The following is a 27,799-nucleotide window of genomic DNA, read 5'->3' as shown; positions in this document are numbered from 1 at the left end:
GTAGTGATCGTAGCAGTGAGCTTATTTATTTATATAGAAAGAAAAAACGTTGCTGTAGTTTAGAAAGCACACTGAATGCTAATGGCTTAATTTCCTGCTCGCCTCTTTTCGTTCGATGCTGCTTTACTTCTTGCGTTTGGCCTTGCAGTAACCGCTGTAGCATTCCTGTATAAAGTTTAAAAAAAAAGAAAGAAAGAAGGAGGTGTCTGTATATGCACGTCTTTGTCCGCTGCAAATCATAAGTACTCATATGCTGGATATGGAGTTACGCGATACCTCAAATTTTGCATGTTAATCGTATGAGTTGCGTGAATAGGATACTGAAATTATTTTGGATATGTCAGTGGAGGCATACGGAAATGTTTTAGAAATATGAAAAATCCACCAAAGAATATATTTTTACTTTTGTTTAACCAACCTCACTGTAGGTACGGAAAAGCTGTATACAAAATAATTCTGATTTTTCGACGCGATTGCAGCCTAAATCTTAGGTCGTGACGTGAATAATCTGGCCTGGTCACTGACACGCGTAACTGATTGCTGCTAAAGTGGATGCTATCAATTCTAGTGCCAGGGATGTTATGTTTTAAATTATACGCGGAAAATGTATATAAAAGTAAAAAAAAATTGCACTGCGCGAGTGAACAAACTTAGTCCTGAATTCAATAAAACGTGCAGGTTTATGTATTATGAATTAGTTTTTTTCTCTTCATTTTATAAGCAGCAAGGACAAGAAAAAATGCTTTCTCAGAATGATATAAGGAGCCGTTTTCACCCGAAAGAAGAAGAAAATGGGAGGGCATGTCTTTATGCTGCGCTTAAGCAGGAAGTTCCAGCTAGCAGAAAACTGTTATAAAGAAAGGCAAAAGCAAAAGGTAAAATATACAAGTATGAGACCTACGGTATTTGTTCGTCAGTACTCTTTCACCAGAGAGAGAGACAGAGAGAATAAATTTTTGTGCACTAATTACCTGGCTAATTGCCGAAGCTTAATGACTGAACTTCTAAATCTTCGAAATAAGCGCGTCACTACCGATGGGAAAGCTCTGCGTCCTAAAACATCCCATTCAGCCATTTTCAGCGCGCCAAGCGCCACGCAGTTAATTGTTTTCGGCGCTATCCTTTAGCGCGCGAAATATGCCTCGCGTTCAATTACACCGCGGAAATATGACCGCGTGTTTACGTGCCCGAGCGCCGCGACTTGTCCGACTCGGCGACCGCCTCGAAGCGCCAACGTTTCGGTGTTTGCTTTCGCTCGCAGCCACAATCACAGCCATCGCATGGTGTAACCAGGAGGTCAGTTGTCGAATTCAATTCTCGCACCGCTGAGGTCGCTGCACGTGGGCTTGCTAGCACGTGGCCCTCGTATTTCACACGCTATGAATAAAAGGCGGCCAAGGCGCGCCGAAAACGATTGAATGGGATGTTTCGGGAGCCGGTAACCTATTTTCCATCGAAAGTCGCGCCCTCTGTTTAAAATAGTTTATGTTGAATATTTATTCTTATATGAGCCAGGTAATCAGTGCACAAGAATACTCTGCCGCGAAAAGGGACTTACGACCGAACGCAGTAGGTCTCATAATCGTGCAATGCGCCCGTTTTATTTTTTGTTTGTTTTTTAACAGCTTGGACAACGTTAGCTCGGACACGCTGGATTGAAAATTCGCATGTTCATTTAAAAAGCGCGATGTGTAGTTAATAAACGAAGGTTATCAAGCTTTCCAACACAATAGGACAGGCAGGTATACATATAAACAAAAAGAAAACACTCGTTTTACCACGTTTATATCAGGCATTCTGGGTAAGAAACCATTATCTAACGCAAGATCACTTTTTAAGTTTTTCATACGAAGTCGCCGCACTACATATTATCAGCCCAGAAAATTCATAGCATGGACACTATTGAGAGGCCGCTGTGGCGATGGATGCGTTTTGTATAGAGCATGCGTTCAAAGGGCTCTGGTGAGGCAGTAACGCTCCTGCCAGAGACACATTTTTAGTCTATTACCCCTGCGTACCATACTCTCTATTTGCGTCCTACGCATTATTTTTCACCTTATCTATAACTGTCGTATTTTAGTACATTTACAATTTGCGCACGTTACAGCGAATGTTTTCACACAACCACACAGACATGTCGCTTATACCCTTATCTCCATTGATATATACCACAACATTGCATATCCCACACCATCGACTATGTATACCTTTTTTGGTGCTCTTTGGTCCTTACTGACCCTTGCGCAACAAAACCCTATATATCACATCAGGCATTTGTTATTATATATGCACTGTACCTCCTATAAATTTGGGTTTCGGAACGCCCGCATGAGACTAGGCATTGCAACAAAGTACTGCCAAATCTTTCTTCAGTGATTATTGTTACCACACTAAGTTGTGTACTGTTCTAACAAGTGCCAGCATTTTTTTCTTTTACCTTTTGTTCGTTCGCACCTCCTAGATTTACCGATGTCGAGTGCTTCCTTAGCGCCGTGAGCGTAAAGAGATATCTACTTAAGGGAAGCGCGTTTTACCTTGTTTTTGCCACAGTTTGTTCCATCCAGGCACCAGTATTCAGCCATGTCAACGCTTCGTCTGTACCGGTCTTTTCCAGGGCAGCACGTTATTTTGCAAAGAGCATCTCCACTTCTTTTCTGGAGCAGAACAATGCAAACGAGATATGGACAACCTATCAAGGTTAACAATTATTAAGTGGACAGCTTATCAAGGTTGGGAGATTTTCCTTTTTAGGAGTCACAGCTTCATTCTAGCTCACGGCGGTCGCATTTAGATGGACGGGGGAGAAATGCGAAAACGCCCGTGTAGATACCGGACATTAAGTCCACACTGAAAACACCAAGCGGTCCAAACTAATGCGAAGTCCACCCACTACTTCCGCGTCATAATCGTATCGCGGTTTTGGTATCCAAAATTATAGAATTTATTTCAAGTTTACAATAAATAAATCTTAAAGCTCCAACGTGCGTAATTTTACGCATTCTGCGATTCTGACTGCTCGCATGTGTAAAATACTTTTACAGTACGAGCCCCACTTCCTACTAACAGTTGTAAAAAAATTCTGGGGCTTTACATGCAAAAACCACGATCTGATTAAGAGGCACGTTGTAGTGGAGAACAGCGGATTAATGTTGACCATCTGTCGTTTCTTCACGTGCACTCCATTGCACGATACAAAGAGTTTTTCGTATTTAGCCGCCATCGAAATGCGCCAGCTGTGGCCGGGATTTGATGCTGCGAGCTCGTGCTTAGCAGCGCAACCAACGCCCTAGCCACTAAGTAACCACGACAGGTCACTTACTGTTGCATAAATTTGTCCTTTTAAAGCCTAGACGTAACACGCGGAACACCAATGCATGTTACGGTAATTTGAAGCGTGAGACCACCTGCAGTTGGTGCCCACATTTAGACAAACTTTAAACGGGCCCACTTTCAATCCTCAACTGTGTGTAGGTGCAGCTAAACTAACTCGTCCGTTCAGAGCACGCTTAGCAAAAATCTTACTTGGTTCATTTGTTACAGTAATGGAACGCTATGTACGACACGGGGCATCCCGTTTTGTGCATGGAGGAGGAGGAGGAGGAAGTAAACATTATTGCTCTAGAAAGAGTAATAAAGCAGTCAGGCCGAATGTCTTCATCTTCTATTGGTTGATGACGATCTCCGGCCTGCATGGTTGGCGCCCCTATAGCAGGACACCACTGAGCGTGGCTGCTCGTCGGGCATGATCCACCAGCTTCCGTTACAGGCTAGGGTTGCCGCTGGAGAGCACGCTCTCCCACTGCTCCGCACTCGGATTTTCTATTTTGTGGAATGCCTTATTCGTATTGCACTTCCATCTGATGTGATAAAGTGTGGGTATTGCGCCACACCACGGGCATGCCTCCCTGTATTGACTTGGGAAGATTTTGCATAGTATATGTAAATTTGGGAAAGTACCTGTCTGCAGCTTTCATGGAGCAGCGTATTCTCACTCTTTTGCACGCGTAGACGCGCGTGATAGCTCTCATCTGTGAAATTTTAAAACTTGGATCCTACGGGACGTCATGTTTTTTTTTTCAACATTGTTTGTTACGTTTTGTCTCAAATGGCGTATCTCTGTATTTCGTACGACGTCGGTACCTGCTCTACCCCAGAGGGCGGGAACTCCCTGTACCTCCCTTGGGACACTCGGCCGCATGCCTATACGCGGCGCCAGCGCCGCTTCCACCGCTGACGGTTGCCGGATATCATACTAGAAATAATTCAAAAACAAAACGATGCATCTTCATCCATGATGTCACTGATGAGGTCAGAGGTTAGAGAGAGAGGGCGCACCGCCGGGAGGAGGAGTGTTGCCGCAAAGCCCTCCTTTCTTACTTCACACGCAAGCAATCCGTGTTCGTGCTCTCTTGCAGGTTCGCTGGCCATGTGATGTGGCGACAATGATCAAATCGCGGAGCAGAACCCGCTGAAGTGTGCCGTGCTTACGAAGCGCTTTTTTTTTCCGCTGCGTTTACCTTGGAAGCTTCTATCCATTTTTTAAAGCACTGGTGTGTACGAGCGCTGGCTCGTACACACCAGTGCAATGCAGTTATAATGAAAAATATTTGTATAGCAGTCGTTATCTTCCAACATTCGCAGGTAATATTTTAAATTTCGTTATTTCGTGAGCCTATTCGCTTTGGAATATTTAACTTGTGGTTAAGTTTAGGGCTGCAATTCAAATGGTCCACAGATGTATTGTGGGGGGTAGTATAAAGAAAATAACTTCCTGGCACCATCAATCGTGAATTTTGTTCGCGTGTTGTGAAGTGGATCAACTGAAGCTGTCCGATTCATTATTCAGCCAAAACTCAACACAAGTAAAAGTTGAACGTTTTTGTTTTTTTCACACATTCCGTACTGGAAAGATACTGACCTCCACGCAGTGCGAAAGCGTCAATCTGCAGAAGCAATTTTCATTCACAACTGAAATTTCTACATAATGAGCGAGCATAGATTCAATAAGATCGAAACCAATGCGAAAATTAGCCATCACGGGCTGGTCACACGGAACTTGACTATCACGTATGTTATGACGGCGACACATTTTGGGGCTTACAGAAAGAAGATAGAGTACGATACATGTATTTCATTAACAGTATAACTAAGGACCCGCAGAAATTTAAACTGGCTACATGTATCTGCATGAACAGGGAGTAGCCTACAATAGCTCTTATTATTTGAACTACATGCCGAATGAGGCAGCATATTTCTATAGCGCTCACAAGCGCATACGATCGGCCTTTCGTCATACTTTGCGTAATGTTCATATATACACAGAAATGAACGGCGAGTATTAGGACGCTGTTCGGACACAACATCAACGCAAGGAACCGACTATTATTAAAAAACTTAATAGCACTCTTCATCACAAGGAGGATTACCAGTTCACACTTAATTAGCTTTAAATACGCTATACTTGCATTACCGGTATTATTAAATACATTTTTGCCGGCAAGACAACATTGTGCGTTGTCTATAATACATGTGCTCAAAAACTTGCACGCACCGAAGCTGTACCCAAAGCAAGGTAACGGAGCATAAAGTACCATCGACGCTCCAAAATTCAGATAAAATAGAGACCTTCAACCTTCTTTAATACGATATCTTAATAACTGTGCATCAAAACGCAACAAGAAATTACGTGCTTGCATCCTTTTGCCGTCATTGCTCTTGAAATTTGATAAAATGTCACGGCTACCTTTTTTTCTTTAGCCTTGGTTGTATGTTTTGACAAAGAAAAGAGTGCACAAAATGTGTTGTCCAAGAAACATGCCCTCAAACCCCTTCAGTACAAATATTTCACCGACAGCATGCAGGTGGGCTGTCGTCATGACGAATGGGTCGAGCGACAGTGCTCCTATGTCAGTCCACTAAGGCTTCCACAGAACTGGTTTGCTCATGCAAAATGAATACCTGCTACGAATATGAAGTGAAATACTTGTGCTTACCAGGCGTCGTTAATAAACCTGAAAAACTTCGCTGAACTGGAATTCCCGGTCTTAGAACAGCACACAGGCGCGCAACACATGTGAAGCCTCGCTTAGCCATCTTCGTCTAATGCTCGTTTGAGCCGCTTCCCTGCGTCTGCCGTTCGTTGCACGCCTGATCGAGCTTCTTTGTCTTATATTTCCCATCTTCATACTGGGGACGAAAAGCGAAGCAGATGAGCAAGCGCGATCCGACTCCTGATATCGCTGAGCGAGCGGCAAGGGTGAGCTCGACGGACGCACGAAGACAACCACTTCCCGCACTTCGCCCGATTTAAAATTCACAAACAGAGAAACAAAAACAAATAGGTTAGGATGTCCGGCAGCCGCTTGAAGCTCGCATGTTCCTTGAAACTGAAACTAGCATTAGCCTGCCGGGGGTTGTCTATCCTTCAAAGTTTTGCTTCCTTGCTTTTAGTCAACCCGCGGCATCTTTTTCATGGCTTTCAATTATTTCAGTTCTATAAGTATAGCGTCACGTATACATGAATCTGCCACCCGAACCGTTTGATTTATTTCTTCTTTAATTTTACACGGTGGTAGCATTTTCCAGTGAGGGCTCTTGAAGACCACGTTTACCAACCACGTTTACTAATTGGGTGTTCCCTTCATAATAAAGCCGAAGTTCACGTAGTCTGTCGCGGAGCCTCTAAACGGCCATTTTGGTCTAACAGAATGGTGTTGCCATCTAGGGTAAAAGGGTAAAAGCCATGTTCCATCATGGTAGTGACAGATGATGCCACCGTCATGTTGATGCATTAATTATTGAGCGGCACCGGTGCAGAGGACGCGCACTTTCGCCTTACCGTAAACAAAATAGGCAAGTGATGCTCGATAATGTGCTAATAAACTGAAAACATCGAGAACTGTAGTCCCCGTGTCAAATTTGACTAGAATTGAGCCAGTGGCTTAGCCGGAAATGTCTTGCACAACTGGCGCTCCTATACCTATCGCAAACATAGATTTGTTTATTATTCAAAAACGCGATGTCAAACACCAACCAAAATGGTAGCAAATTTATTAGCGTTCCGGCCCGCATTTGCGCAGCCCAGTTCACAATAAAACCATGCAGTGGAGCGAATATCTGTACGATTATCCTACTTTTGTAATGCCGCGTGAAAAGGCGTCGCTATCAGCGCTAGAAGCAAACTTTCAATACTCAATAAGTACGTTCGTGGGTATATATAGAAATGGTATAGCCAGGAACACGGGTAATTATATGCCTTGTCACAGCCTTCCCACATTTGCTAACTACAACTGGTATTAATAATGAGATGTCAAAAGTCTTGTTGCAGAAACCGTCGACGATGATTGTCAATGTAAGATAATTCTCGAACGCTTCCAGAAAGCTATTTGTGTTAATAAAGCAGCTTTTTATTAAAGTATAGGTACTTGTATTAAAGATACTAGTAACATTACCTCCTATCTCTTAGAAACTCGCCATTTCGTGGACAGCGTGACAGGCTCCAGTACGCATTATATACCTCCAGTGGGTACACCTCCATCTCCTTTCTTTCCTTCCTTTAAACCCCTTTCCCTGTGTAGGGTAGCAAAACGGACGTGCATCTGCTTGACCTCTCTGCCTTTCCTTCCTTCCTTTTCATCCTCCTCCTCCAGTGGGTGAAGTCCGCCTATAATGCTATGAGGAAATCTGTGAACAGTGGCGAGGTCGACGCTGCGTCTTTCAGCACGGTATAGATCAATGCTCTAACCATTTGGTCACCATTAGTCAAGTCAATTTTATTTCAGCATTTTTTTTGTACAAACAGAAGAATGCTAGGACAAGCACAAAAAGCTGCTAAGCTGCAGCTTGACTGGGTGCTTGCCCCATTACTTGGCAGAAACAAGAGACAGAAAATACATTTGAGTGAGAAAAAAGTATATACAGATGTCAAATGGTCATGTAAGACAATGGGAAAAAAAGACGCAAAGCACATCATATAAAATACTCAAAAATCTGTAGCGACTGCTCTGTTATAGTATGTCACTAAAGAATATATAATGAACAGTAGCCCACAGAACAGCAGTCTACAGAAAACGCTAAGCACATGACGTAAAATAATTAGAAACCTCTCTACATGAAAATTGAACAAAGTGCAACATAAATATTTCAATTCGATGTAGTAGCCTAATCATACAGTCAACGAACAGTCTCTATGTATTTAAGAGCACCAGCGATTTAGTAGAATAGTCTTCTGTTTTTCGCGGGTTAAGTTATCTATGTCGATATTGTCTTTTTCCAGGTCACCTAAAAGGATAGCTATGCGCGATTTTAACCTGTTTCTTCCATGACATGTTCTTGAAAAGGGAGTCAGCCAAGTGCTTCTACTTCTGAGCGTATAGCGTAATGTCGGATCAAGAAAATCAAGAAGGGGGCCCACAGACGGAGTAGACCAGTGTGGTATCAAAAGTTACAAACAGGAATAAGGTGCCTCAGGAAAGCTGGCCAACGTTTCGATAGGAGGCGAAGATAGGTCCTCCATCGAAACGATGGCCAGCCTTTCTGAGGCACCTTATCTCTGCTCGTAACCTTTACATCTTTTGCTTTACTAAACGCCGAATGATTTCCATGGTTGGTATGGTAGCCTTGGAGCCTCATTTTATGACACTTGCACTGACATACTCACGGTGCATTCCTTTGATTGTAGTGATCCAGACTCCCTGCGGCAGAATTTGTTGCGGGACAAAGTGTCACCGGGATACCTACGCGAGTTCTTAGGCAACTTGCCTGTCCAAGTATTTTCTATGCAATGTGGAGGGACTAGCCTGCATGTGTAAGACAGCAGAGAACAAAAATAAGGAAATATTCGTAGCTTTAATAGAGAAGAATTAGAAAAGCTTGGAACCAGTACAGTCGCGAGAAAAAGTCTGGAGACCATCAATGGCACGAACATGGTTTTTTCCTTAGTCGCTTAAGCAAGATACAGAAGCCAACTGGTAGAGCCTACACGTGTGGCCGTTTGACGAATGTTTTGCAGTTGGACAATTTCACGTTTCACGGCTGAGCTAAGAGAAAGTAAATTTTTTTGCTGATGCTGTGGTCTTCAAAATTTCGCTCCCGACTGTACATGACAAGGATTAAAGAAAGAAAGAGAAAAGATATGCATACTATGCGCTTATACAAGTGCCTCGTGCTGTCTATTATCTATTTCTCACTGACAAACAAAATACCTTATATCGTGTTTTTTTTCTTATTCAGGAGAAGCAATATATATATATATATATATATATATATACATATATATATATATATATATATATATATATATATGTGTGTGTATGTGTGTGTGTGTGTGTAATATACGGTGTTCAGTACCGGTTATATGAGTTATAATGATTTATTGATTGAGTTAATGATTCATGAACAGCAGGTTGCCATTATCCCTCAAGAGAAAAGCATATAACAGCTGTGTCTTACCAGTACTCACGTACGAGGCAGAAACCTGGAGGCTTACGAAAAGGGTTCTACTGAAATTGAGAACGATGCAACGAGCTATGGAAAGAAGAATGATAGGTGTAACGTTAAAGGAAAAGAAAACAGCAGATTGGGTGAGGGAACAATCGCGAGTTAATGATATCTTAGTTGAAATCAAGAAAAAGAAATGGGCATGGGCAGGACATGTAATGAGGAGGGAAGATAACCGATGGTCATTAAGGGTTACGTACTGGATTCCAAGGGAAGGGAAGCGTAGCAGAGGGCGGCAGAAAGTTAGGTGGGCGGTTGAGAATAAGTAGTTTGCAGGGACAGCATGGCCACAATTAGTACATGACCGGGGCAGTTGGAGAAGTATGGGAGAGGCCTTTGCCCTGCAGTGGGCGTAACCAGGCTGATGATGATGATGATGATGATGATGATGATGATGATGATGATGATAAATGATTTATTTGCTTGAAATGAAACCAGGAGGTTAACAAAGAAGCTCGCGAACAGGTTAAGGACCGCGTAAAGAGCGCTGAAACGAACAATGGTATGGGTAACATGAAGACACAGGAAGAGAGCGGCGTAGATCAAAGAGCAAACAGGGATAGCGGATATTCTGGTTCACATTAAAGGTAAAAAGTGGAGCTGAGCAGGTCATGTAATGCGTAGGATGGATAACCGGCGGACCATTACATATACAGAGTGGGAGCCAAGAGAATGGAAACGCAGTCGAGGATGGCAGAAAACTAGGTGGAGTGAGGAAATCAGGAAATTTGCTGGCGAAAGTAGGAATAAGCAGCGCAATACAGGGATAATTGGAGATCGCAAAGAGAGGTCTTCGTCCTGCAGTGCACATAAAAATGGGATGCCTAATACGATTACGACGATGATTTGCTTTTGCCGGGCTTGTGATCTCGAGCTAGAGTGACAGATATTGGCAGCGAAACGACAGCAATGCCGCATTACCGCATAGTCAAGTTTGAGAGGTTGAACGCAGAGCTAAAGAGCGTTGGGAAGTTTAATAGGTTCGTTGCTTGAACCATTTTTTTGCGCTGCTTTTCTATTGCAGGGACTAGAGGGACAATCACAACGACGGACTCGTCCGATAGAAGGTGCCGAAAAACGAGGCAAATACACAGCGAAATCGGAAGAAACCGAAATTCCAGTGAAAATCACAAAGTCTATCTCCACTAGGTTTTTCAATGAGACTATTAACAACAGCAAAGAAAAAAGAATAATGAATCGCTGATTACATACTACGATAAATGAGAGGTCTTGGTTTATAAGCGTTGCCAGAGAGCGCAATGGACACATAGCGAGACATTAGGACGCTCACAATTCACAGTTATTTCAACTGAAGCTTTTAGGCTTGAACACGCCATATGAAATTAAATCTTACGCGCCTTGAAGATGAGCGAGAAACGAAGAAAAAAGGAAGGAGTGTAACAAAAAACAAAAGTAGCATGGTTCGCTGCCCTGCATGGGGGAAAAAGCATCCAAAGAGAGAGAAAAAACAAAAAACAAAGATGAGTAGGTAGGCGAACTTTCGCTTACTTTAGGAAGACCACAAACTGCTCCTGAGAGCACTGTGAAAAAGTAAACTGGTTCTCGTCCTTCAAGTCGTAGCTCATGATGTGTCCATCAGTCCAGCGGCAATGGTATGCACCTTGGTTTCCTGGAATGCCTGGTATGGGAGCCGCTTGATCGTGACTTGATCCCATTCTGTTTGGGGTGAGTGCGATGGCAATTGTTGTATGAGCTTACCGCGCTGACATGAGGTCCTCTTGAAGTCGTAGGTTTCACCAATCTTGTAAGGATTAGTTATGGTCGTCTAATGATCAAGTTCCTTCTTTTTCGTTTATTTTTTGCATGAATTGCACAAAGCATACTGTAGTTATGTTCAATCTCACAAGGAAGTTGCAGCTCTGCCGAAGCAGGTAACATCCTTCTGTTGAGGAATTTAGTTTCTTTCGTAACTGTCGGATTACTAACGGGATTATACAATCTTATTTTTGCTTAGATCATGATACGTTGCTGCGATACGTGACATGTTAGGACCTTTCACATGCAGGTCGTACACAGCAAGTTTCTGTGGCGGTTACCGATGCTAATGGTAATAGCCACCACAACCATGATTACTTAGCAACATAACGGCGCCCATACAGCACTGACTGTCCACTTCGATCTGAATTCGCTCTTATTACCCGCTCAACGCCCTGACAGAAATAACTAAATGAAAACAAAGTCCGCCATCGTTTCGTCTCATCTCGCTCTGAGGGCAAAGCGTTAAGGTTTGTCGTTAGTATTGAGATCAGCTGTTAGCTTTGACGCTGCTAGGACCGCACAGGCGGCACCTAGCCATAAAAGTGGCTTGATTTTCGCTTAGCAGGTGACATAAACTGCCATAAACTTTGGAATAAGCTGAATTTTGTGTTGGGGCGACAAATAAGGAGTGATTCTATTGAACGAATTGCTTACAAAGGACCGAAGTTATCACGGCATGAAATGGTCGGACAGTTTCATAAACACTTTGTGTATCGCGATACCTATGTTACTTCTGCAAAACTTCCTGGCCTTACTTTCCCTCCAAAGCAGAACACGCTCTTTTGTCAGCCTATAGATGTTCATGAAATGCATACAGTATTTTCTAGTTTTAAAAACTCGTCATGCATTGATCCTGATGGGATACAGAGGACACCCCTAAAATTTGTGCTACATGAGACCACTGAGCTACTTGTACACATATACAACTTGTGCATCTCAACCGGTGTATTTCCTGCAAAGATGAAGACTGCGAGAGCAACAGTACTCCATAAGAAAGGCAACAAGCTAGACATTAGTAATTACCGACACATATCTGTTTTCCCTATCTTTTCGAAAGCTTCGGAGAAAATAATATTTGTACGTTTGAATTTATTCTGTAATAAGCACAACTTAATTAGCGAATCTCAGTATGGGTTTCAGAAAGACAAGTCCACAGAGTTAGCCCCAATGCATCATAAAGAATATATCCTTACCAATTTCGATAACCAGCTCCTCACTTTCGGTTTATTTGTAGATTTCAGTAAAGCGTTCGATTACATTAGCCACAATACTCTTTTCCATAAGCTCAATCGTTATGGAGTTAGAGGACTCCTCTTGAATTTTTTAAGTCGTATATTCAAAATAGACGCCAATATGTACAGATAAATGCCTTCAGGTCCCAATAAAGATATATACTTTCTGGAGTACCTCAAGGCAGCATTCTGGGTCCTTTGCTTTTTAAACTCTACGTTAACGATATTGTAAATATTTATTTCTATGTAAAATTTTTAATTTCCGCAGATGACCCCAGCATATTTCTAACATCACGTTCTTACACCGAACTTATCACAATATCAAATGAAGTGCTCCTGAAACTTAGTACATGGTCTAAGCAAAACTGTTTATGTGTCAATCGAGCCAAAACTAAAGCTATAATTTTTTGTCGCAAAGGAAGCACCTCCCCTTTACTACATGGCATAACCTATAATAATGCTCAGATTGCAGTTGTAGAAAGCATCAAAATCCTTTTCTACATCGCTGCTATGGAATGACCATGTAAATTTTGTAACACAAAAACTGTGTCAGATAACAGGTATAATAAGCCCAAACCGATACCTTCTCCCTACATCAGGTAAAGTACTATTATATAATGCCTTATTCGCCTCTCATATCAATTATTGTCACCTCGTATGGGGCACTAGAACTGATACGAGTTTAAACACATTTTTTATTGCAGAAAAGGATAGTACGCGTCCTCGCAAATATTCCGTACGATATACACACCGAGCATTTGTTTGACAAGTTTAAAATTATCACAGTGCACAAAATTTATAGGCGTCGGCTTTTGCAGAAGTTTTATCACATGAACAGGAAAAGCGATCTATCCCTTGTTAAATTATCATGTTTAGAAGAACGTGTCCCCTCACGTTTCACAATAAACACAGAACGCTGGACAGTGCACCCTTTTAGAACTAATTACACCTCCCAAATAGTGCCAGAAAACAACTTACCAAGGCTTTTAAATGCTTAAAACAAATCTGGAATTGATATATGTGCCCTTACCCCATCAGAAATTTCTCGACTTAATCAGCAGGACTAATATTCATGTTTATACGGTCAGCTATTTCAGGAGTGCAGATTTGTTGAGTGTACAGCTTCTTTACATTTATATATTGTTATGCATGAAGAAAACGAAGACCGGTGACGAAGGGGACATGGTGCGACGCAGCGGTGAGGGAGAACGGGGAGTACGACGTTGCGGTGGGGTGTCAAACTCCTGTCAGATGCCGGGGAGCGATTCCGGGAGCTGCTCGGCCAATACTCGTCGCCAGATGATACGTGTGCTGGCCACGGGGCACCGTTTCGGAGGGTCGAGAAAATTCTGAAGGCTGGCCATACCACGTGGTCATACGCTGGTTGCAAAACCGCGATATATGACCCGGGACACCACAGGAATAACACAGTGGGAGAGGTCGGAACCTTGGTTGTTCGCTGATGAAGCGAATATTATCATTTACCCTCGTGTAGTGGGTTGGTTCGTGGCGTATGTCACGACGATACATCGGGCGTAGAGAAGGCATGCGCTGAGCGCGTTGGTCATAGCGCGGAATCGGAGGGCGTGTTGTCATCCTCGACTGTGGGGCTGCGCTGTACTCTACGGCCGCTGCGGTAACCATCGGTTGCCAAGGGACCGAATGTGGCGCCGTCACAGCCTCACGTGACGTGTACACGCCATGGTGGTCAGCAGTTGAATGCAACAACTCTTCGCGGCGGGAAAGTTCCTCGCGGACAATCTGTCGGATGGTCGTAGGAAGGTCGATGCAAGGGCTCGTTTACACACTGGTAACCGTCGTAACGTTTGCCAACCGACCAAACTTTGGCGCAATCTGGCGCATCTTGAGCGTTTCAAAATTTCTGCAATGCCGAATGACGTCGGACACAGAACTGTGGCTTTCCTTTCCAATTAGAAAATTGTACACATCCTCAGCCACTCCTTTCAGCAAGTGTCCAACTTTATCTTCTTCCGACATGCGAGCACTGACCACCTTGCACAGCTTTAACACTTCTTCGATATATGTTGGGCATGCCTCACTTGGTAGCTGTGCCCGTTGCGACAGTGTCTGCTCCGCACGCTTCTTTTTGGTGACTGAGTCACCAAAACACGCCTTTAACTCGTCAACAAAATGTTCCCACGTCGTAAACGCGTCCTCGTAGTTCTCGTACCACACGAGGGCGGTATCGGTCAGGGGGAACACCACATTGGTGAGCTGAGCGGTTGCATCCCATCCGTTGGACTTGCTCACTCGTTTGTAGTGGACGAGCCACTCGTCGGCATCTTCCCCCGCTTTGCCTCCGAAGGTGGGTGGAACTCGGTAGTATGGCAGTGGACTGCTAGGCGCTGCCCTCGGAGCGGCTCCTTCTTCTGGCATCTCGAAGACGGCCACGGCTGATGCCGGGAGGCCGGCAAGTCGACGGCTTCGACGAAGCTGCGCCAGTGACAGTTCTGTTGTTATGAGCGGTACCCCGCACCTCCACCCCTTTGTTACGCGCAAAGGAGACCGTTTATCACCCTTACGGATGAAGGGGACCATTTACTTTAGGCCGCGAAGGTGAGCGCAAGAGCGGCCAGCTGGTTGATCAACTCAGCGTCGTTCTCTTCTTCTTTCCCCCACTCGGGACCGCAAGCACGTCCACCGGTCTTCGTTCTTATACATTTTTTTATTTTTTTCCTTTGTGATGTGTGAAACGTTGTGTAACTTTTCCATGCGCTACGACTCACTTTTCACCTAGTGCTTCTCATGCATTCTTGCAAAACTGTGTATTTTTGTATTGTCAAAAACACGTGGCAGCTGCGCGGGGGCAGGCTGTTTTTCAAACTGCACTGGCAGCTTTTCTTCCCTGTCTCCCCCAATTTGTAGGAAATAAAGATACATTCAATATTCAATTCAATTCACTACAGCGTTATAAATGATGTTCTGCTGACGATGCGGAGCGCTATGAAGGTGTGATTGTTCACGGTATCATTAATTTACTGACCCACTCTAGTGTGAAACGCGATGACGGCAGCGAGCAAATGCCAAATAGACGCGTAAAGACGATGCGGCGCGGCTGAATATTTACAAGGGCATTCGCACATATTAAGGGGGCTGCGCAAGGTACTGCTGAGAAAGCTACAGACGAAGCGAAGTCATATCATATTCATGTAAACACCCAGCTTATAGTTACAATGCCCAAACATTTGTTGCGTCAATGCACCAACCATGGAGCATGTGCCGACAGGATGGCAAGCGGACGCTGAGCAGACGACGCGGCGCTGATGAACCCATCTCGAGAGGCTTTCGGCCTTCCTATTGGCTAACGAGTTCTCCAGCTTCCACAGTGCTACAAGAAAGGGCTGAGATAGAGTATAAGTTAGCGAGTGCGTATCTCCTCCGTGAGAAAATGATAGAATTTGCTTCAGCATGTTTTGCTTTTGACAAATCAGACCAGCTGAAATCAGCAAAGGGCAGGAATTTTCATGAAAACAAACGAAATTGCAGTTTCATCCGAAGGGTGAAGCACTGACAGCTTTAGCAAGGTTTAGCGTTACACTTGAACTCCTCAGACAGTGTTCCAACTCTACGCGAGCGCGACCTTTTGGAGCTAGACAGCACGCAAGGCAACCGCAGCTGTGTAAAAGGAACAGCGACCTAGCATCTACCAGGTGTCTCACACTGTTTACGTGAGGAGGAACATTACCAGTGACAATCCAGGCGTGGAACCTCGAAGGTGCGTGAGACAAGGCCAATGGGCGACACCTCACACGACACCTCTGTGTCGTGTCTGTGTCGTGTGCTAAGCAGCTTCGCTGGTCATCTACCTTCACAGAGTGGAATAGCTTATGATTTTTATCCACCAACTCTTGTTGTATAAAAGCTGAAATTTTGGCGAGCTTGTGAGACTGCATACTTGGCTTTAAGCGCAAAAAAATAACGCGCGTACAGAGGAAAGCAAAATCGAACAGGACGAGCGCTATATTACAGGACAGCGCTCTTCCTGTCTGGTCTTTTCTTCGTCACTCCTTGTGTTTGTTGCACTCTAAGTCAAGTACGCAGCTCTTGTTGTGTCGCTGTAATAGGGCTCTATGGTAAGGCCTCAATATCATAAGGCGTTTAAATTGCATAAACGTCGGTAAGCTAACGGCCCTCATGCGCGTAAGATATTGCTTGATTATCTACACATTCCTAAACTCACCGCATAGAAAAAAAAAAAAATCTGCGCATGGACATGTCACCGTCTATCAGTTGCCAGTCTGATGTTTACATAATGTCAACATACGGACTTCACAATAATACGCATAGACCAGCTTCGCCCAACGGCTCAAAGTCACATTACTTTTGCTACCACATTATCGCAATCCTTTCTTATCATATACCGCCCACAAGTGAACAATCCTGGCGATCACCAATGAAGAGCAAAAAGGAGAAATGGAATATAGTCATCGGATTATCTTGGCCCGATAGCAGCGACGTCAAGGCAAGAAGCCAAGTCCGCGTACATTTCAATGGGGGAGGATGGCGATGTCTAGCGCTGTGATTTTTCTTTTCACAAAACGCGATATTCGGCGCAAGCCTCCGACGTCATCATCAGGGCTTCACATTTGGCACAGCTATAGGTCTTAGTTATTCACAAACTGCTCTAACTAGACACGCAGCGCTAACCGTCAGCGGCGCATATGTAGATGCGTTTCGCTCTTTCGAAAAGTTTGTATCGCGCTCTCATTTGCATCGGCGAAAGTGCATAGCGAATCTCACTACTGCGAAACTCAAGACAGCTGCATGTTCTGGCAGGCGTCTCTGGAATAGCAATCCTAATATTTGGGTGCAGTATATCAAGATCATTTTGATCGGTGCGGTTGGGTGGCACAACTGCACTGGACGGGTGCTGGTCCGAAGATTATTTTCACCAGAAAACGGGCACAGTTAAGTGTATTCGCAGCACCCTGTAACACAGATATGCCAAAGGTCAACAGAGGATTTCGCAGCAACACAAAAACGTAAAGAAAAAGTTGGACAGTTTGTCTGTATGGGGGAAGTACTGAACACAATGCAAGGTTTAGCGCTGCTCTGATGTTCTTCGGTCGGCGCTCTATAACACTTGCAGTCTGAATGTGCAATAAGACGGAATATTCAATAATCGATATTTTGACTCGTCGATCACTCAGTCTCGTTGGGCACTTCGTCTAGTCAGTCATGTGACCTTTGGAAAACCCGTCTCGTTGGACATTCCGTCTAGTCGGACATCCAGGTTCTCAGTCTGCTCTGACAACACGCGGGGGCGACATGGTGGCTGGACGCAGCATGCGAGGAAGCAGAAACAGCGGTCTGACAGCTGCTGACAAGGTAAATGTATATGTGGTACCGAAGCTTTCATAGAAACCACGCGTTCAGAAAATGGTAGTTCATCAAAATTTTATGGGGCTAAGCGCTATCTATGCCAGGAGAACGCACTCCCGGCGGGAAAAATATAAGTAAAGCGGAAGTGACGCCACTTCGGATAGAAAAAGAAAGAGACGTCATTTTTGGTTATTGAAGCAAAATGTTTTTTTCCTCGTTTTTCTGTAGGCTTCTCATGAAGCGGGTACTTTTAAACATTCTGCAGCTCTCCACAAGCGTTCGCTGTGGACTAGGCATTGGAAATTTCCAGCTCCATTCGATGGGGGTTTCAAGTCGTCGCCGGATTTTAAGAAGGTATGAAATGCTTTCGAATAGAATGAACGATTTTCAAAACGATCTGATTTGACGTGTTGTGCGGATTTCTTTATCACCTTAGCTAACCTTGCAGTCAGGCAATGCTGAGTAAGAAATACGGGTGCTTTTCTGTTTGTCTTCTTAAAGCGAAGCTTTCCGCGCCTCTTCTCTCGACTCTCCGGGCGCTGTTGCTGCTGTTATGGTCCCATGCCGCCCGTGCCGCTTGGTTTCTTGCAACACCACCAGACGGCGCTCGCCTCCGCGCATCCCGGCCGGTGCCGCCGCGGCAGCGTTTCGGAGTTGGTGCGCGTGGCACATGAACGTGCTTGCTTTCCTATATCACAAAAACGCAGGTGCTGGGCTGCGGAGGTCGCGTGCTCGGCTGTGACAGTGCAAACATTACAATCGTCCATAGCCTGAAGAGAGTGCTTGGAGCTGGCGTCGCCTCAGCGTGCTGGCCACGTATGCAGCAGGAGCACGCAAACGCGCTCCAGCAAAATGCCCACAACGCGTGCACTGATCGTTGAGGACACCCAGGCCCGAAAAAAGCGACGCGCGGAGCAGGAGCGTCTTCGATGCGCCGCGAGACGTGGTGCAGACCGAGAATGCACGATACAATGTAGACATACAATTATAATAATTAGTTGCATTGCGTACAGCCTCATAATTAAATTGGATGTGGAAAGTGTGGAATGTGGATCCCACAGTGCGTGGGATCCATATATTTTCTTTCTTTTATTCGAACTGCACCAAGTCTTTTAATGTAGAGCAATACAAATAGCAGAGGGTCATCGTCGCCATTCGAGTGGCCAGGTCAGCAGCTTCTAGATAGGGAGTAATTTGACCAGTTATGTGCGCTCGTAACAATGTTACAATAAATAACTTGAATTAATATGCTTATGCGGTTAAAGCAAATGAGTAGCTTGGAGCCAGTTTTCGATATTTATCTGAGTAAGCAACGAAATTTTCATTAAACAAGTTCCTCTACGGGCTACGCGAACGAATATCTCGCATTGTAAGAAGGCTCTCTAAAACCGAGATCAACGCGCAATTAGAACGCCCATGACATCGACTTCATCGCCACCCCACGTTCCTGTCATCTTGCCATCATCATCAGTGGCATGACTGAACCTGTGCCTTGCAACTGTACTGCTATTGGATTTATAGGCAAATTTTTTTTACGTATAAGTTTCGAGCTTTAATGCTTGTATAGCAGCGGACAGCTGCCGCCGAAAAATTGCTGCGCAGCTAAACAGATGCACAACGGTACGATGGCCAGTCTTAACGCGTCTGCACATACATCACGATATTGCGCTGCCATTGAAGGCAAGAGACAAGCGTTTTGGGGCCCCACAGATCGTCTAAAGTGCATCCTACTGTTCAAGTAAATCTGCCATGAACTTCAAATTTCGAAATAGTGAAGACAAACCGCAAGACACCTTTCTACGGGGCCATGCCAGCGGTGACGGTGCAGGGAGGCATTATTGACGTCGTAGGTGCTCTTTTACAGCGCAAGTTTCACTTTCAGAGGGCAAACGAATGGGAAACATTTGTTCGCGTAGCTCTATGCAGGAGCTTATTTAATTAGAGTGTCTTTCCTCAGCTATACAATATCGACTACGAACTGCAAGAGGCTCGTTTGCTTTAGCCACCCAATAATAATTATTAAAAAGTAACTTAGCGTACCTTGAGAAATATGCGCAGTTACACGCCAGCAATTGTGCACATAACCACGCAAGTTACTCCTTAGATAGAGGCTGCCCATTCAAATCTCAAAATCGCCACTGTGATCTATATTTCTCTAACTTTAAAAGTATGGTGCAGTTAAAAAGAACACAGAATATTGGGCATACAGTAAGCACAAATCATGAAAGGCGCATGGATTCAGGCACAGAATCGCACCCAAGATCAGTTTGAATGATACAAAGAAAACCTACATCGAATTATAAAAACTAAAAGCACCACCTAGCGAAAGAAATAGACAGCACAACATACACGGTTTCAATCGTCATACGTACAAGTGCGCCAGCTCGTGAGCTAGATGAACGATTCCGGCATATCCTCTCCCGACGTCCAAGCTTTCCGCCACCCTTCGCCTCGAGCACAGACCTCCAGTCATGGCTAACCCTAAACATGAAATGGGGTTCCCCAAGAGAACACACACAGACCAGTCTCAGTAGCAAACATTCAACTTCGAGCCTATGCAATATTACATGCCGTAGCACAGCATTCGAGCCTCACCTGCTACACCTGTCCTGATCTGTCCAGTGCTAACGCTGATCATGGAGTGTCTGAAAGAGGCAAAGCATGGTTGCTATTATAACGTGTCCTAATTTGAAATTCCATGAGATATCTCAGAGAAGAGAAATAAAGAACACGGTACCATTGCGGCATAGAACAGCTGTTTGATAAAGATGTCTTCTGTGGCGGCATTCGTAATAACTTTTATGGGAAGTGCTATGACGGGCTCTTTGTACGCTTGTTCATGTACAGTTCAGCGCAGTATTGCGACTATCTTTCTTTTTAGCTGTATTTAAGGAGATGGTGCCTGCAAGTGGCGCCGGGTACTTTCTGACTTAACAATGCCCACAACTATGTTCATAATGGAAGCAACGATTATAATAACTACAGTGACATCAGTTCTAAAGTTCACATAAGAAACAAATGTTCCTGAGAGTTCACAAAATACAATATTCCTGCACAAATGAAGTTCATCATTAAGGCTACATTTTCTCTACAATACTGCCTAACACGGACAAATAAATTTCCACGGAAACAAGAATACGCGCGATTTATAAAAGGACAAGTGTTGCATCGACAATGGCCCTTTCACCCAGAAAGTATGCTTGAGCTCTCTTAAGCCATTTGTATTTATGTATTCTTTTGAGAGTACGGTGCCAACTTTGCTAAAATAGGTTGGGGTCTATAACAAGAATATTTAAACCGCTTTATGCCTGGCCTGTATTCATGCTAAGATGCTTTTCTTGGTATTGACGTCTTATACTTGATGGGCCATGACATGAGACCAACAGAAATACTTGTTAAAAGTAGATTTCCCTGTTATTGTTAAGTTGATGGTATTCTGATGCTAGAAAGAACACTAAATAACAGCTGTGAGACAGAGCAACTCGGGATAACTTCTCGTCAAATGTGATACTGCACCTCTTAAGTTATCCCTTCTATTGCATTGCTCCCTCCCTCCAAAGTGAAGCCTTACATTTATTTTTGGTTAGCAGAGTGTTACATTTGCATTCAGCGCCATGTTAAAGTCTCTTGCTTCTGGCCGTGGTTAGCAAGAACATTGAAGCATAAGTTGCATCTGCATATGTAGACAACGGGACTGAAAGGGAAGCAATGAGGTGAATGGTGCAATCAGAGTCCCTTGTCGTCGTTTAACGTGCAGCTCCCTCGGCCGGCTACCTAAATTACAAAGTGGTCTGTATACAATTAACTGCGTGAGTGCTGCCCACGGAGCGCCTGGAACCAGACTATTTCAGTGCGCACTTATGGACATTGAGGACACAAGTAATACTGAAATAATTACTGCGTACTTAGACAAATCAATTCATTTGTTTCCTCACTCACACAGTACTTATCCGAGTCTAGGCCGATAGTAAAAAAAAACTTGATTTAGGAAACTACTAGGGTTTCTTAGATTCCAGGATCTTGGTGCTGGAAAAATTGCATGCCGCTAACGCCGCAGTACAGTACTCTGTACCAATTACTCGACGCTGCCGCTTCCGTACATTACTGAAGATTACTCCAACGCTACGTCATTTTGAACACACTGAATGCGTACACCGCGGGAACAGTCATTGTGCGCCTTATTTTTAAGTTCGCTTTCGGTGTGACAGTAGCACCGAACAGGAGATGTCATTGCCACGTTTCAAATGTCTAGGTAGAACCTTCGAACAACACATATCATGGACTGCGCAAGTTGAAATACTGCTTTCCAGTACATGCAGGATCTCGGTCATTCTGTCGAGGGTGCGTTTTTTATTACCAAAAGCAGTCAAACTTCTCATCTGTAAATCTTTGTTTTTATCTCATATAAACTACTGCCATCTTGTTTGGAGCACGACGACTATCCGCAAATTACATATAATACATAAAAAAGGCTATTCGCTCTAATGCAAATATTCCTTATGGCAGTCACACTGCCCCACTTTTCAATGAAATGAATCTAATTACTCTACTATACTATTATCGCACAATCCTCATGAAGCGGTACCACGTAGACCTTAGAAAGGATATATGTATAAGCACCGTTTCAAAACTAAAGCACAGGACACTTATAATACTCGTCTCGTTCAAAAGCGGGAGATTCCGTGCATGCGCATTAATAATAGGAAAAAGAATGCTGCGATTTCTTTTGCCGTTGTACTTGAATAAAGGAACAATCTGAAAATACTGATTATGGTCCTTCACCGTTTCTTTTTACGTTCTTGAACTCGCACTTGATGCTCTATTTTGTTTATGCCACTGTACCGCTTTTCTTATGCTATTATTAAACTAATGCTTGTTGTACCTTTTTTTTTCTTTGATACCGGGTGATATGGTCCATCTTATTAGCATTTCTTGTATGTTCTACTCTTACTGCTGATGTAGCATTTATTGGAATATAGTGTATTCATCGACTGCCTTTAACGTTAATACCATGCATTGTAATTAGGTTTCTTTTGGATCTGTACTCACAATATGTCTGAGATTATTGTTTGTTTTATTAAGCGCAATTTCTTATTTGTTTATTTTTTGCTTTAAATGCATTCTTACATTGTTGTATTTGCCTGTCCCTGCCATTTGTACTGGGTGGTGGTCCTAGTCAAGCCCGTGTAGCGGCTTTTTGACGATAGCCCTCAGCATCACGAATGTTGGAATAACGTTTGATTTGATTTGATTATAGAAAGGTACCTACAGCGAGCCGGTGCAGTGCGGGGTTGGCACAAGAAATTGGTAATATAAATGGTATTTGGTTTTTGTGGCTTTTGTCGTTTATTATTATCTAGGTCAGCTTCTTTCCAAGGAAAAGAATTATGCAGATCCAAAGCACCGGTGAGAATCTATGTGTAGCAGAGCTTTCGCGAAGCGGTTAATGAGCTGCCATAAGTTTGCCCATTTCATTCCTGCGTCTTTGGCGCCAAGAAAACTGGCGGCCACGTGTCCTCTCGCGTACTCGTGCGACACATTGCGACAAACCTTACACGCACTTGTATTTCCTCGTTCCTTTTTGGTTATCCTAAATGTTGCGGCCACTTCCTGGCCAGCCCGTTGTGCATATGCGCCATAGTATGGAAACCATAATCATCATGAGCACGCAGTTATCCTCTCAAAAAGCTAGTTTACGTTAACGCGATATGTAGCCATTGATCTCTACTTTAAGGGACATAGTGCATATCAGTTTATGTACCTCCTACTAACTCCCCTTATGAGCATGCGCCATTGTAGCACTCGCTACTTGACAACTTCCCTTTGTGGATAAGTGCCGAAGTATGGAAATAGCGATCACCGTAATCAACACGACAATACCCTTCCTGGCCTATGTCCCCGTTGTTATGGGCCATCGTATGGAATCATCATAAACCCGTGCTGAGCAGCTCAGAGAGCTAGTTGGAGTTGACACGATGTGTATCGCAAATTTTTTGGCAATCCCTCTTTGTGGATGTGTGCCAAAATATGGAAAGCATCATTCCAATTAACACGCTGACATACGTTTTGGCCGAACCCCGCTTTGGGTATGTATCATAGTACGGAAATCATAATCATCATCAACACACGGCGATCATCTCAAAGCGCCAGGTGTCATTGGCACGATATGTACCACTCAGTTCTTAGCCAATCTCCTGTTTTGGGTGAGTACAACAGTATGCAAATCATCTTCATAATTAACATGCGGACATGCTTCTTGGCCTATCACACGTTGTGGGCATATGTGCCATAATATGGAAATGATCATCGTCATCAACACCCGGCGACCATCACGACTTTAAGCCTATTACAGTAGTGGAGTAATTCAAATCCATTAGCGATTGATACGGATAAAACTAATCCTGTACTATTTACACAACAGCAAAAGCACGCAAGCTGCAACACTGATATTTATCTCGGATCGGAAAGAATATAATTAGTTGATAATGTAATAACGGTAGGGGTTTTAAGCTGATTATCTTATGACCCATATTGCAATTTACAAATTCTAGCAGTGGACTTCACAAAGGCGGATCCACTTGAAACGAATTCTCAGGACGACACCAGTTTTGAAATATAAATTCCCGAATTTTGCGGAGAAATGCATTTGCGTTCCAGTTACTTGTGTGCTGTTACGGTTGGTATCTGGTACCACGTGCAGAAAGGAATTTCACCCGACCTTCTTTCACCATGCCTCGTCTAAATGAGGCCTGACTTCTGCTACGGTTGGCATCCAGCACCTCGCGCAGCAATGGCTTTCTCTCACCCGAGCTTCACCCACCATGCCTCGTCGAAATGAAGCGTGACTTCCTAATTCGCCATGGCAATTTCGAGTGTCTGTCGGTCTGGCGGAAGCCCCGCAGTGTTTACAGGCCTCTTTTGTGTGTGTGTGTGGGCGACATTAGAGGGACCCTTTCCTCGAACTCTATAGGAGAACTTCCACGAACCAGCAACGCGCAAAAGAGACGGACAAGCGTCTAGAATTCCAGGAGGCTCGGTACCACCAGAGGCGTGGTATAACTGGAGGCGGGGCCCCCTTTCCGCCAATCAGACTCTGTGCCGGTCACGTGACGTCGACGGAAGCAAGATCCCTCCCACGATTGTAGAGAGCCTACTTAAGGGGCTCCGAAATGTACTTTTAATCACTTCATGCTCTTCTCCTCTTCTTTCACGAACCTCTGAATAAACCGTGCACGTTTCGCACTAGAAATCGTCTCGCCCTTGCTTGGTCGCCATGGTCTACCGGATGCCTGCAGCCCGCCGACAACGCCACGCTACCCAATTGTAACGTAGGTCGAGCTTCGATAAACAGGCGTCGCTACAACTCGGCAGCAGTACGATACGCTACCCTGGAGTACGCAACAGTGCTTCAGTGCATGAAACGACGTTTTATTAACAAATTAACTGGAACGCCAATGTATTTCTCCGCAAAGTTCGGGAATTCGTATCTCGAAACTGGTGTCATCTTGAAAATTTGTTACAAGTGGATCCGCCTTGCGAACTCCATGGCTAGAATTTGTAAATTGTAATATGGGCCATAATGTAGTTAGTTAAAAACTTATTTAGTGAATTTTTATTAATTAGTAAATTTTGCATCTCAATTTTTTTGTGCAAGTATTGTCCGCCGCTTCGAGTAGGCTAGCTCATGAACTAGAATTGTAATATCTGCCACAGGCAACTTTTGAATATTTTTGAAGGTGTTCGCTGAAACACCCTGTATGTATAGATGTGGATGTTTCCTGTAGTGTATTCGCTGTAACTGAATGCCAAAGAAAGGGGCGGCATCCCGTCAATCTTCTGTTGTTCAGCTTTCTGCTCCTTGTCCTTACATTTAAGTAAACATTTCTGTAATATATGGAAATATAGAAGGAAAATGCGAAAGTAAAGTTGAAAGTTGAAATCTGAAAGTGCGAGATTGTGTTGGGGGGGCACAAGGGAAGTCTAGGTGAGAGCCTTTACCCTAGATGGCGCCCTTTCCCCAGCTCTTGTCAAGTGTCGTGTGCTAAACAGCTTGTGAAACAAATCATGCTTATTTCAGCTTATATTCTGCAATATTCTAAGTTGTTCATTGATTAGGTGAACCACGGGAGCCATCTGGCGATAACACAGAGTAGTAGGGCTGTAGTTTTCAAGAGCACAATCCTTTAATTAAATAAAACATAGAAACATCATGAACCTGCACAGATGATTCTTATTCCTGCAGCTGTAAAATAATGCAGAATGTTCAGAAATGGCAGGCAAGCACGTCTGTATTGAATGCGTTTGAAGACTTGGAATGAGTTCGCTTTTAGGCCCTGTGAGGTACTTTCATTAAATAAATAAATAAATAAATAAATAAATAAATAACGCTTATTAAAAATTTCCGGCATCTTCTGTTAAGAAACTGATTCAAAGGTGGAAAGCACCTGATTTAAAGAATCTACCAACATAGGTGGCTTCTTGTGTCACTTTCACCAAATATAGTGCCAGTTGGAATGGAGACGAATGAAAGGAAGAGAAGAAAGAAAACAGTTGCCTTCTTGTTGCGAAATATTGTTATTAACAAGTGAAGGACCTAGAAGTCTAGAGTGTCTAGAGTGTCTAGAGTTACCGGCATTCTCCTACGCTACACTTTGGATAGCTGTAGTCGCTCTAAACGGCTTAACAAACACACGCATAGAAAACTTTCGATAGCAGCACAGTGCATCAGCCTGCTGCTTTACTGATGGTCTTCAAACGAAACGAAATTGCCACAACGTTAGGCAGATAATTTGAATATAAACATCACGTCAGGAATTGTTGATATAGAAAGAGCCATGAAGTCGAACATACCCGGTGATCAGCATAACGGCGTCAGCGCCCTTGAAGTCATTTAGCCGCCCTTCGACGTACGACTGTAGGTTTCTCAGAGTATCTTCTGAAATCATACTTTCTCCATACATCACTTCGTAGGAGTCATGCCCCTGCTGCAGGAGGTACATCAGAAGAATAGAGTACAAGTTACGTCGTTAGATATTCATGTTGTATGATTAACTCCTTTTCACGTACACCTCCCTCGTTTTGCTTTTCTCCATATTTGTTTCTTGCCTTCCAATTTTCTCTACATTTGTATTTTTTTACATATTTTGCTGTGTGTAACAATTTACATGAACGAGTACAAAAGCTCTCAGCTGTATTTTGGAACTATATTGAACAGGGATTGACCGACCGACCGACCGACCGACCGAGTGAGTGAGTGAGTGAGTGAGTGAGTGAGTGAGTGAGTGAGTGATTACAAGAGTGCAGGGAATCATGTTATCGCTAGTCCCCGATGCAAAAAGTTTGTCGCTGATGCTACCCAAACTAGCCTGCTGCATCGAATTCGAACCACCTTCAGAAATTTTCCAACGTTTCAAAGCATGCCATGCGGGAAGCGCTGGCTTGCAATGAAATACTTACTTGTGCACGTTCAATTCCAACAAGTCTAGGTATGATTTTTATGTAACTCACACTTTGGTATCGCAGTTTGACCTTCAGGGTGAAAACAAAAGAAAAAAAAACGCTTGAAATAATTAAAATTAGGTTATTCCAAAGTTTGACGGGCGGTAAAATGAAACTCTGCAAGAAGTTTGAAACAGGTTTTTTTTGTCATCATCTGCTTCAATCAAAATGCACACACAGGCCGCTACACACACAGGTGTACGAGATGCTCCAAACCGCATTGAAAGGAGCAATCCGAAAGGTAATCGCTATAGACGCCAAACGCGCCACGCTACCATGGAACCGATGCTCGAAAAGACAGTGCTGATGGTGAGGCAGGTATATACCTGCCTCGCCTATGCACTTTCACGGCAGTAACATAAGTAACAGAAATAATTTTCATCATCATCACCATCAGCCAATCTTTGTGTCCACTGCAGAACGAAGGCCTTCCTTGCGCTATTACACCC

At 43.8% G+C, this 27,799-nt stretch overlaps 1 protein-coding gene across 1 annotated transcript; it reads right to left on the bottom strand.

The window, feature by feature from the left end:
* On the bottom strand, window positions 1-27,378 carry LOC126545066 (A disintegrin and metalloproteinase with thrombospondin motifs like). The gene is made up of 8 exons (XM_050192754.3): window positions 27,309-27,378; window positions 26,703-26,836; window positions 20,448-20,497; window positions 20,225-20,333; window positions 11,008-11,175; window positions 8,660-8,798; window positions 2,535-2,654; window positions 1-165 (listed from the first exon to the last, which is right to left on the bottom strand). The coding sequence occupies exons 2-8, from the start codon at window positions 26,810-26,812 to the stop codon at window positions 124-126; spliced, it is 738 nt and encodes a 245-aa protein (XP_050048711.2). The 5' UTR covers window positions 26,813-26,836; window positions 27,309-27,378; the 3' UTR covers window positions 1-123.
* Between the last annotated feature and the right edge of the window lie 421 nt (window positions 27,379-27,799).

This window comes from Dermacentor andersoni, chromosome 10, assembly GCF_023375885.2.
Source record: "Dermacentor andersoni chromosome 10, qqDerAnde1_hic_scaffold, whole genome shotgun sequence".
In the NCBI taxonomy this organism is placed as follows: Eukaryota; Metazoa; Arthropoda; class Arachnida; order Ixodida; family Ixodidae; genus Dermacentor; species Dermacentor andersoni.
This window is presented reverse-complemented; position numbering and strand designations above follow the sequence as displayed.

Bases quoted from the DNA above. Each gene is read 5' to 3' on its own strand.
- LOC126545066 (XM_050192754.3), bottom strand. From the start codon at position 26,812: ATGTATGGAGAAAGTATGATTTCAGAAGATACTCTGAGAAACCTACAG. The intron at 20,334-20,447 runs GTGAGGCTCGAA...TTTCATGTTTAG, and splicing joins GATCAGGACAGGTGTAGCAG to GGTTAGCCATGACTGGAGGT. The intron at 11,176-20,224 runs GTACGTATGACG...CACCCCAAACAG, and splicing joins GCTCACGAGCTGGCGCACTT to AATGGGATCAAGTCACGATC.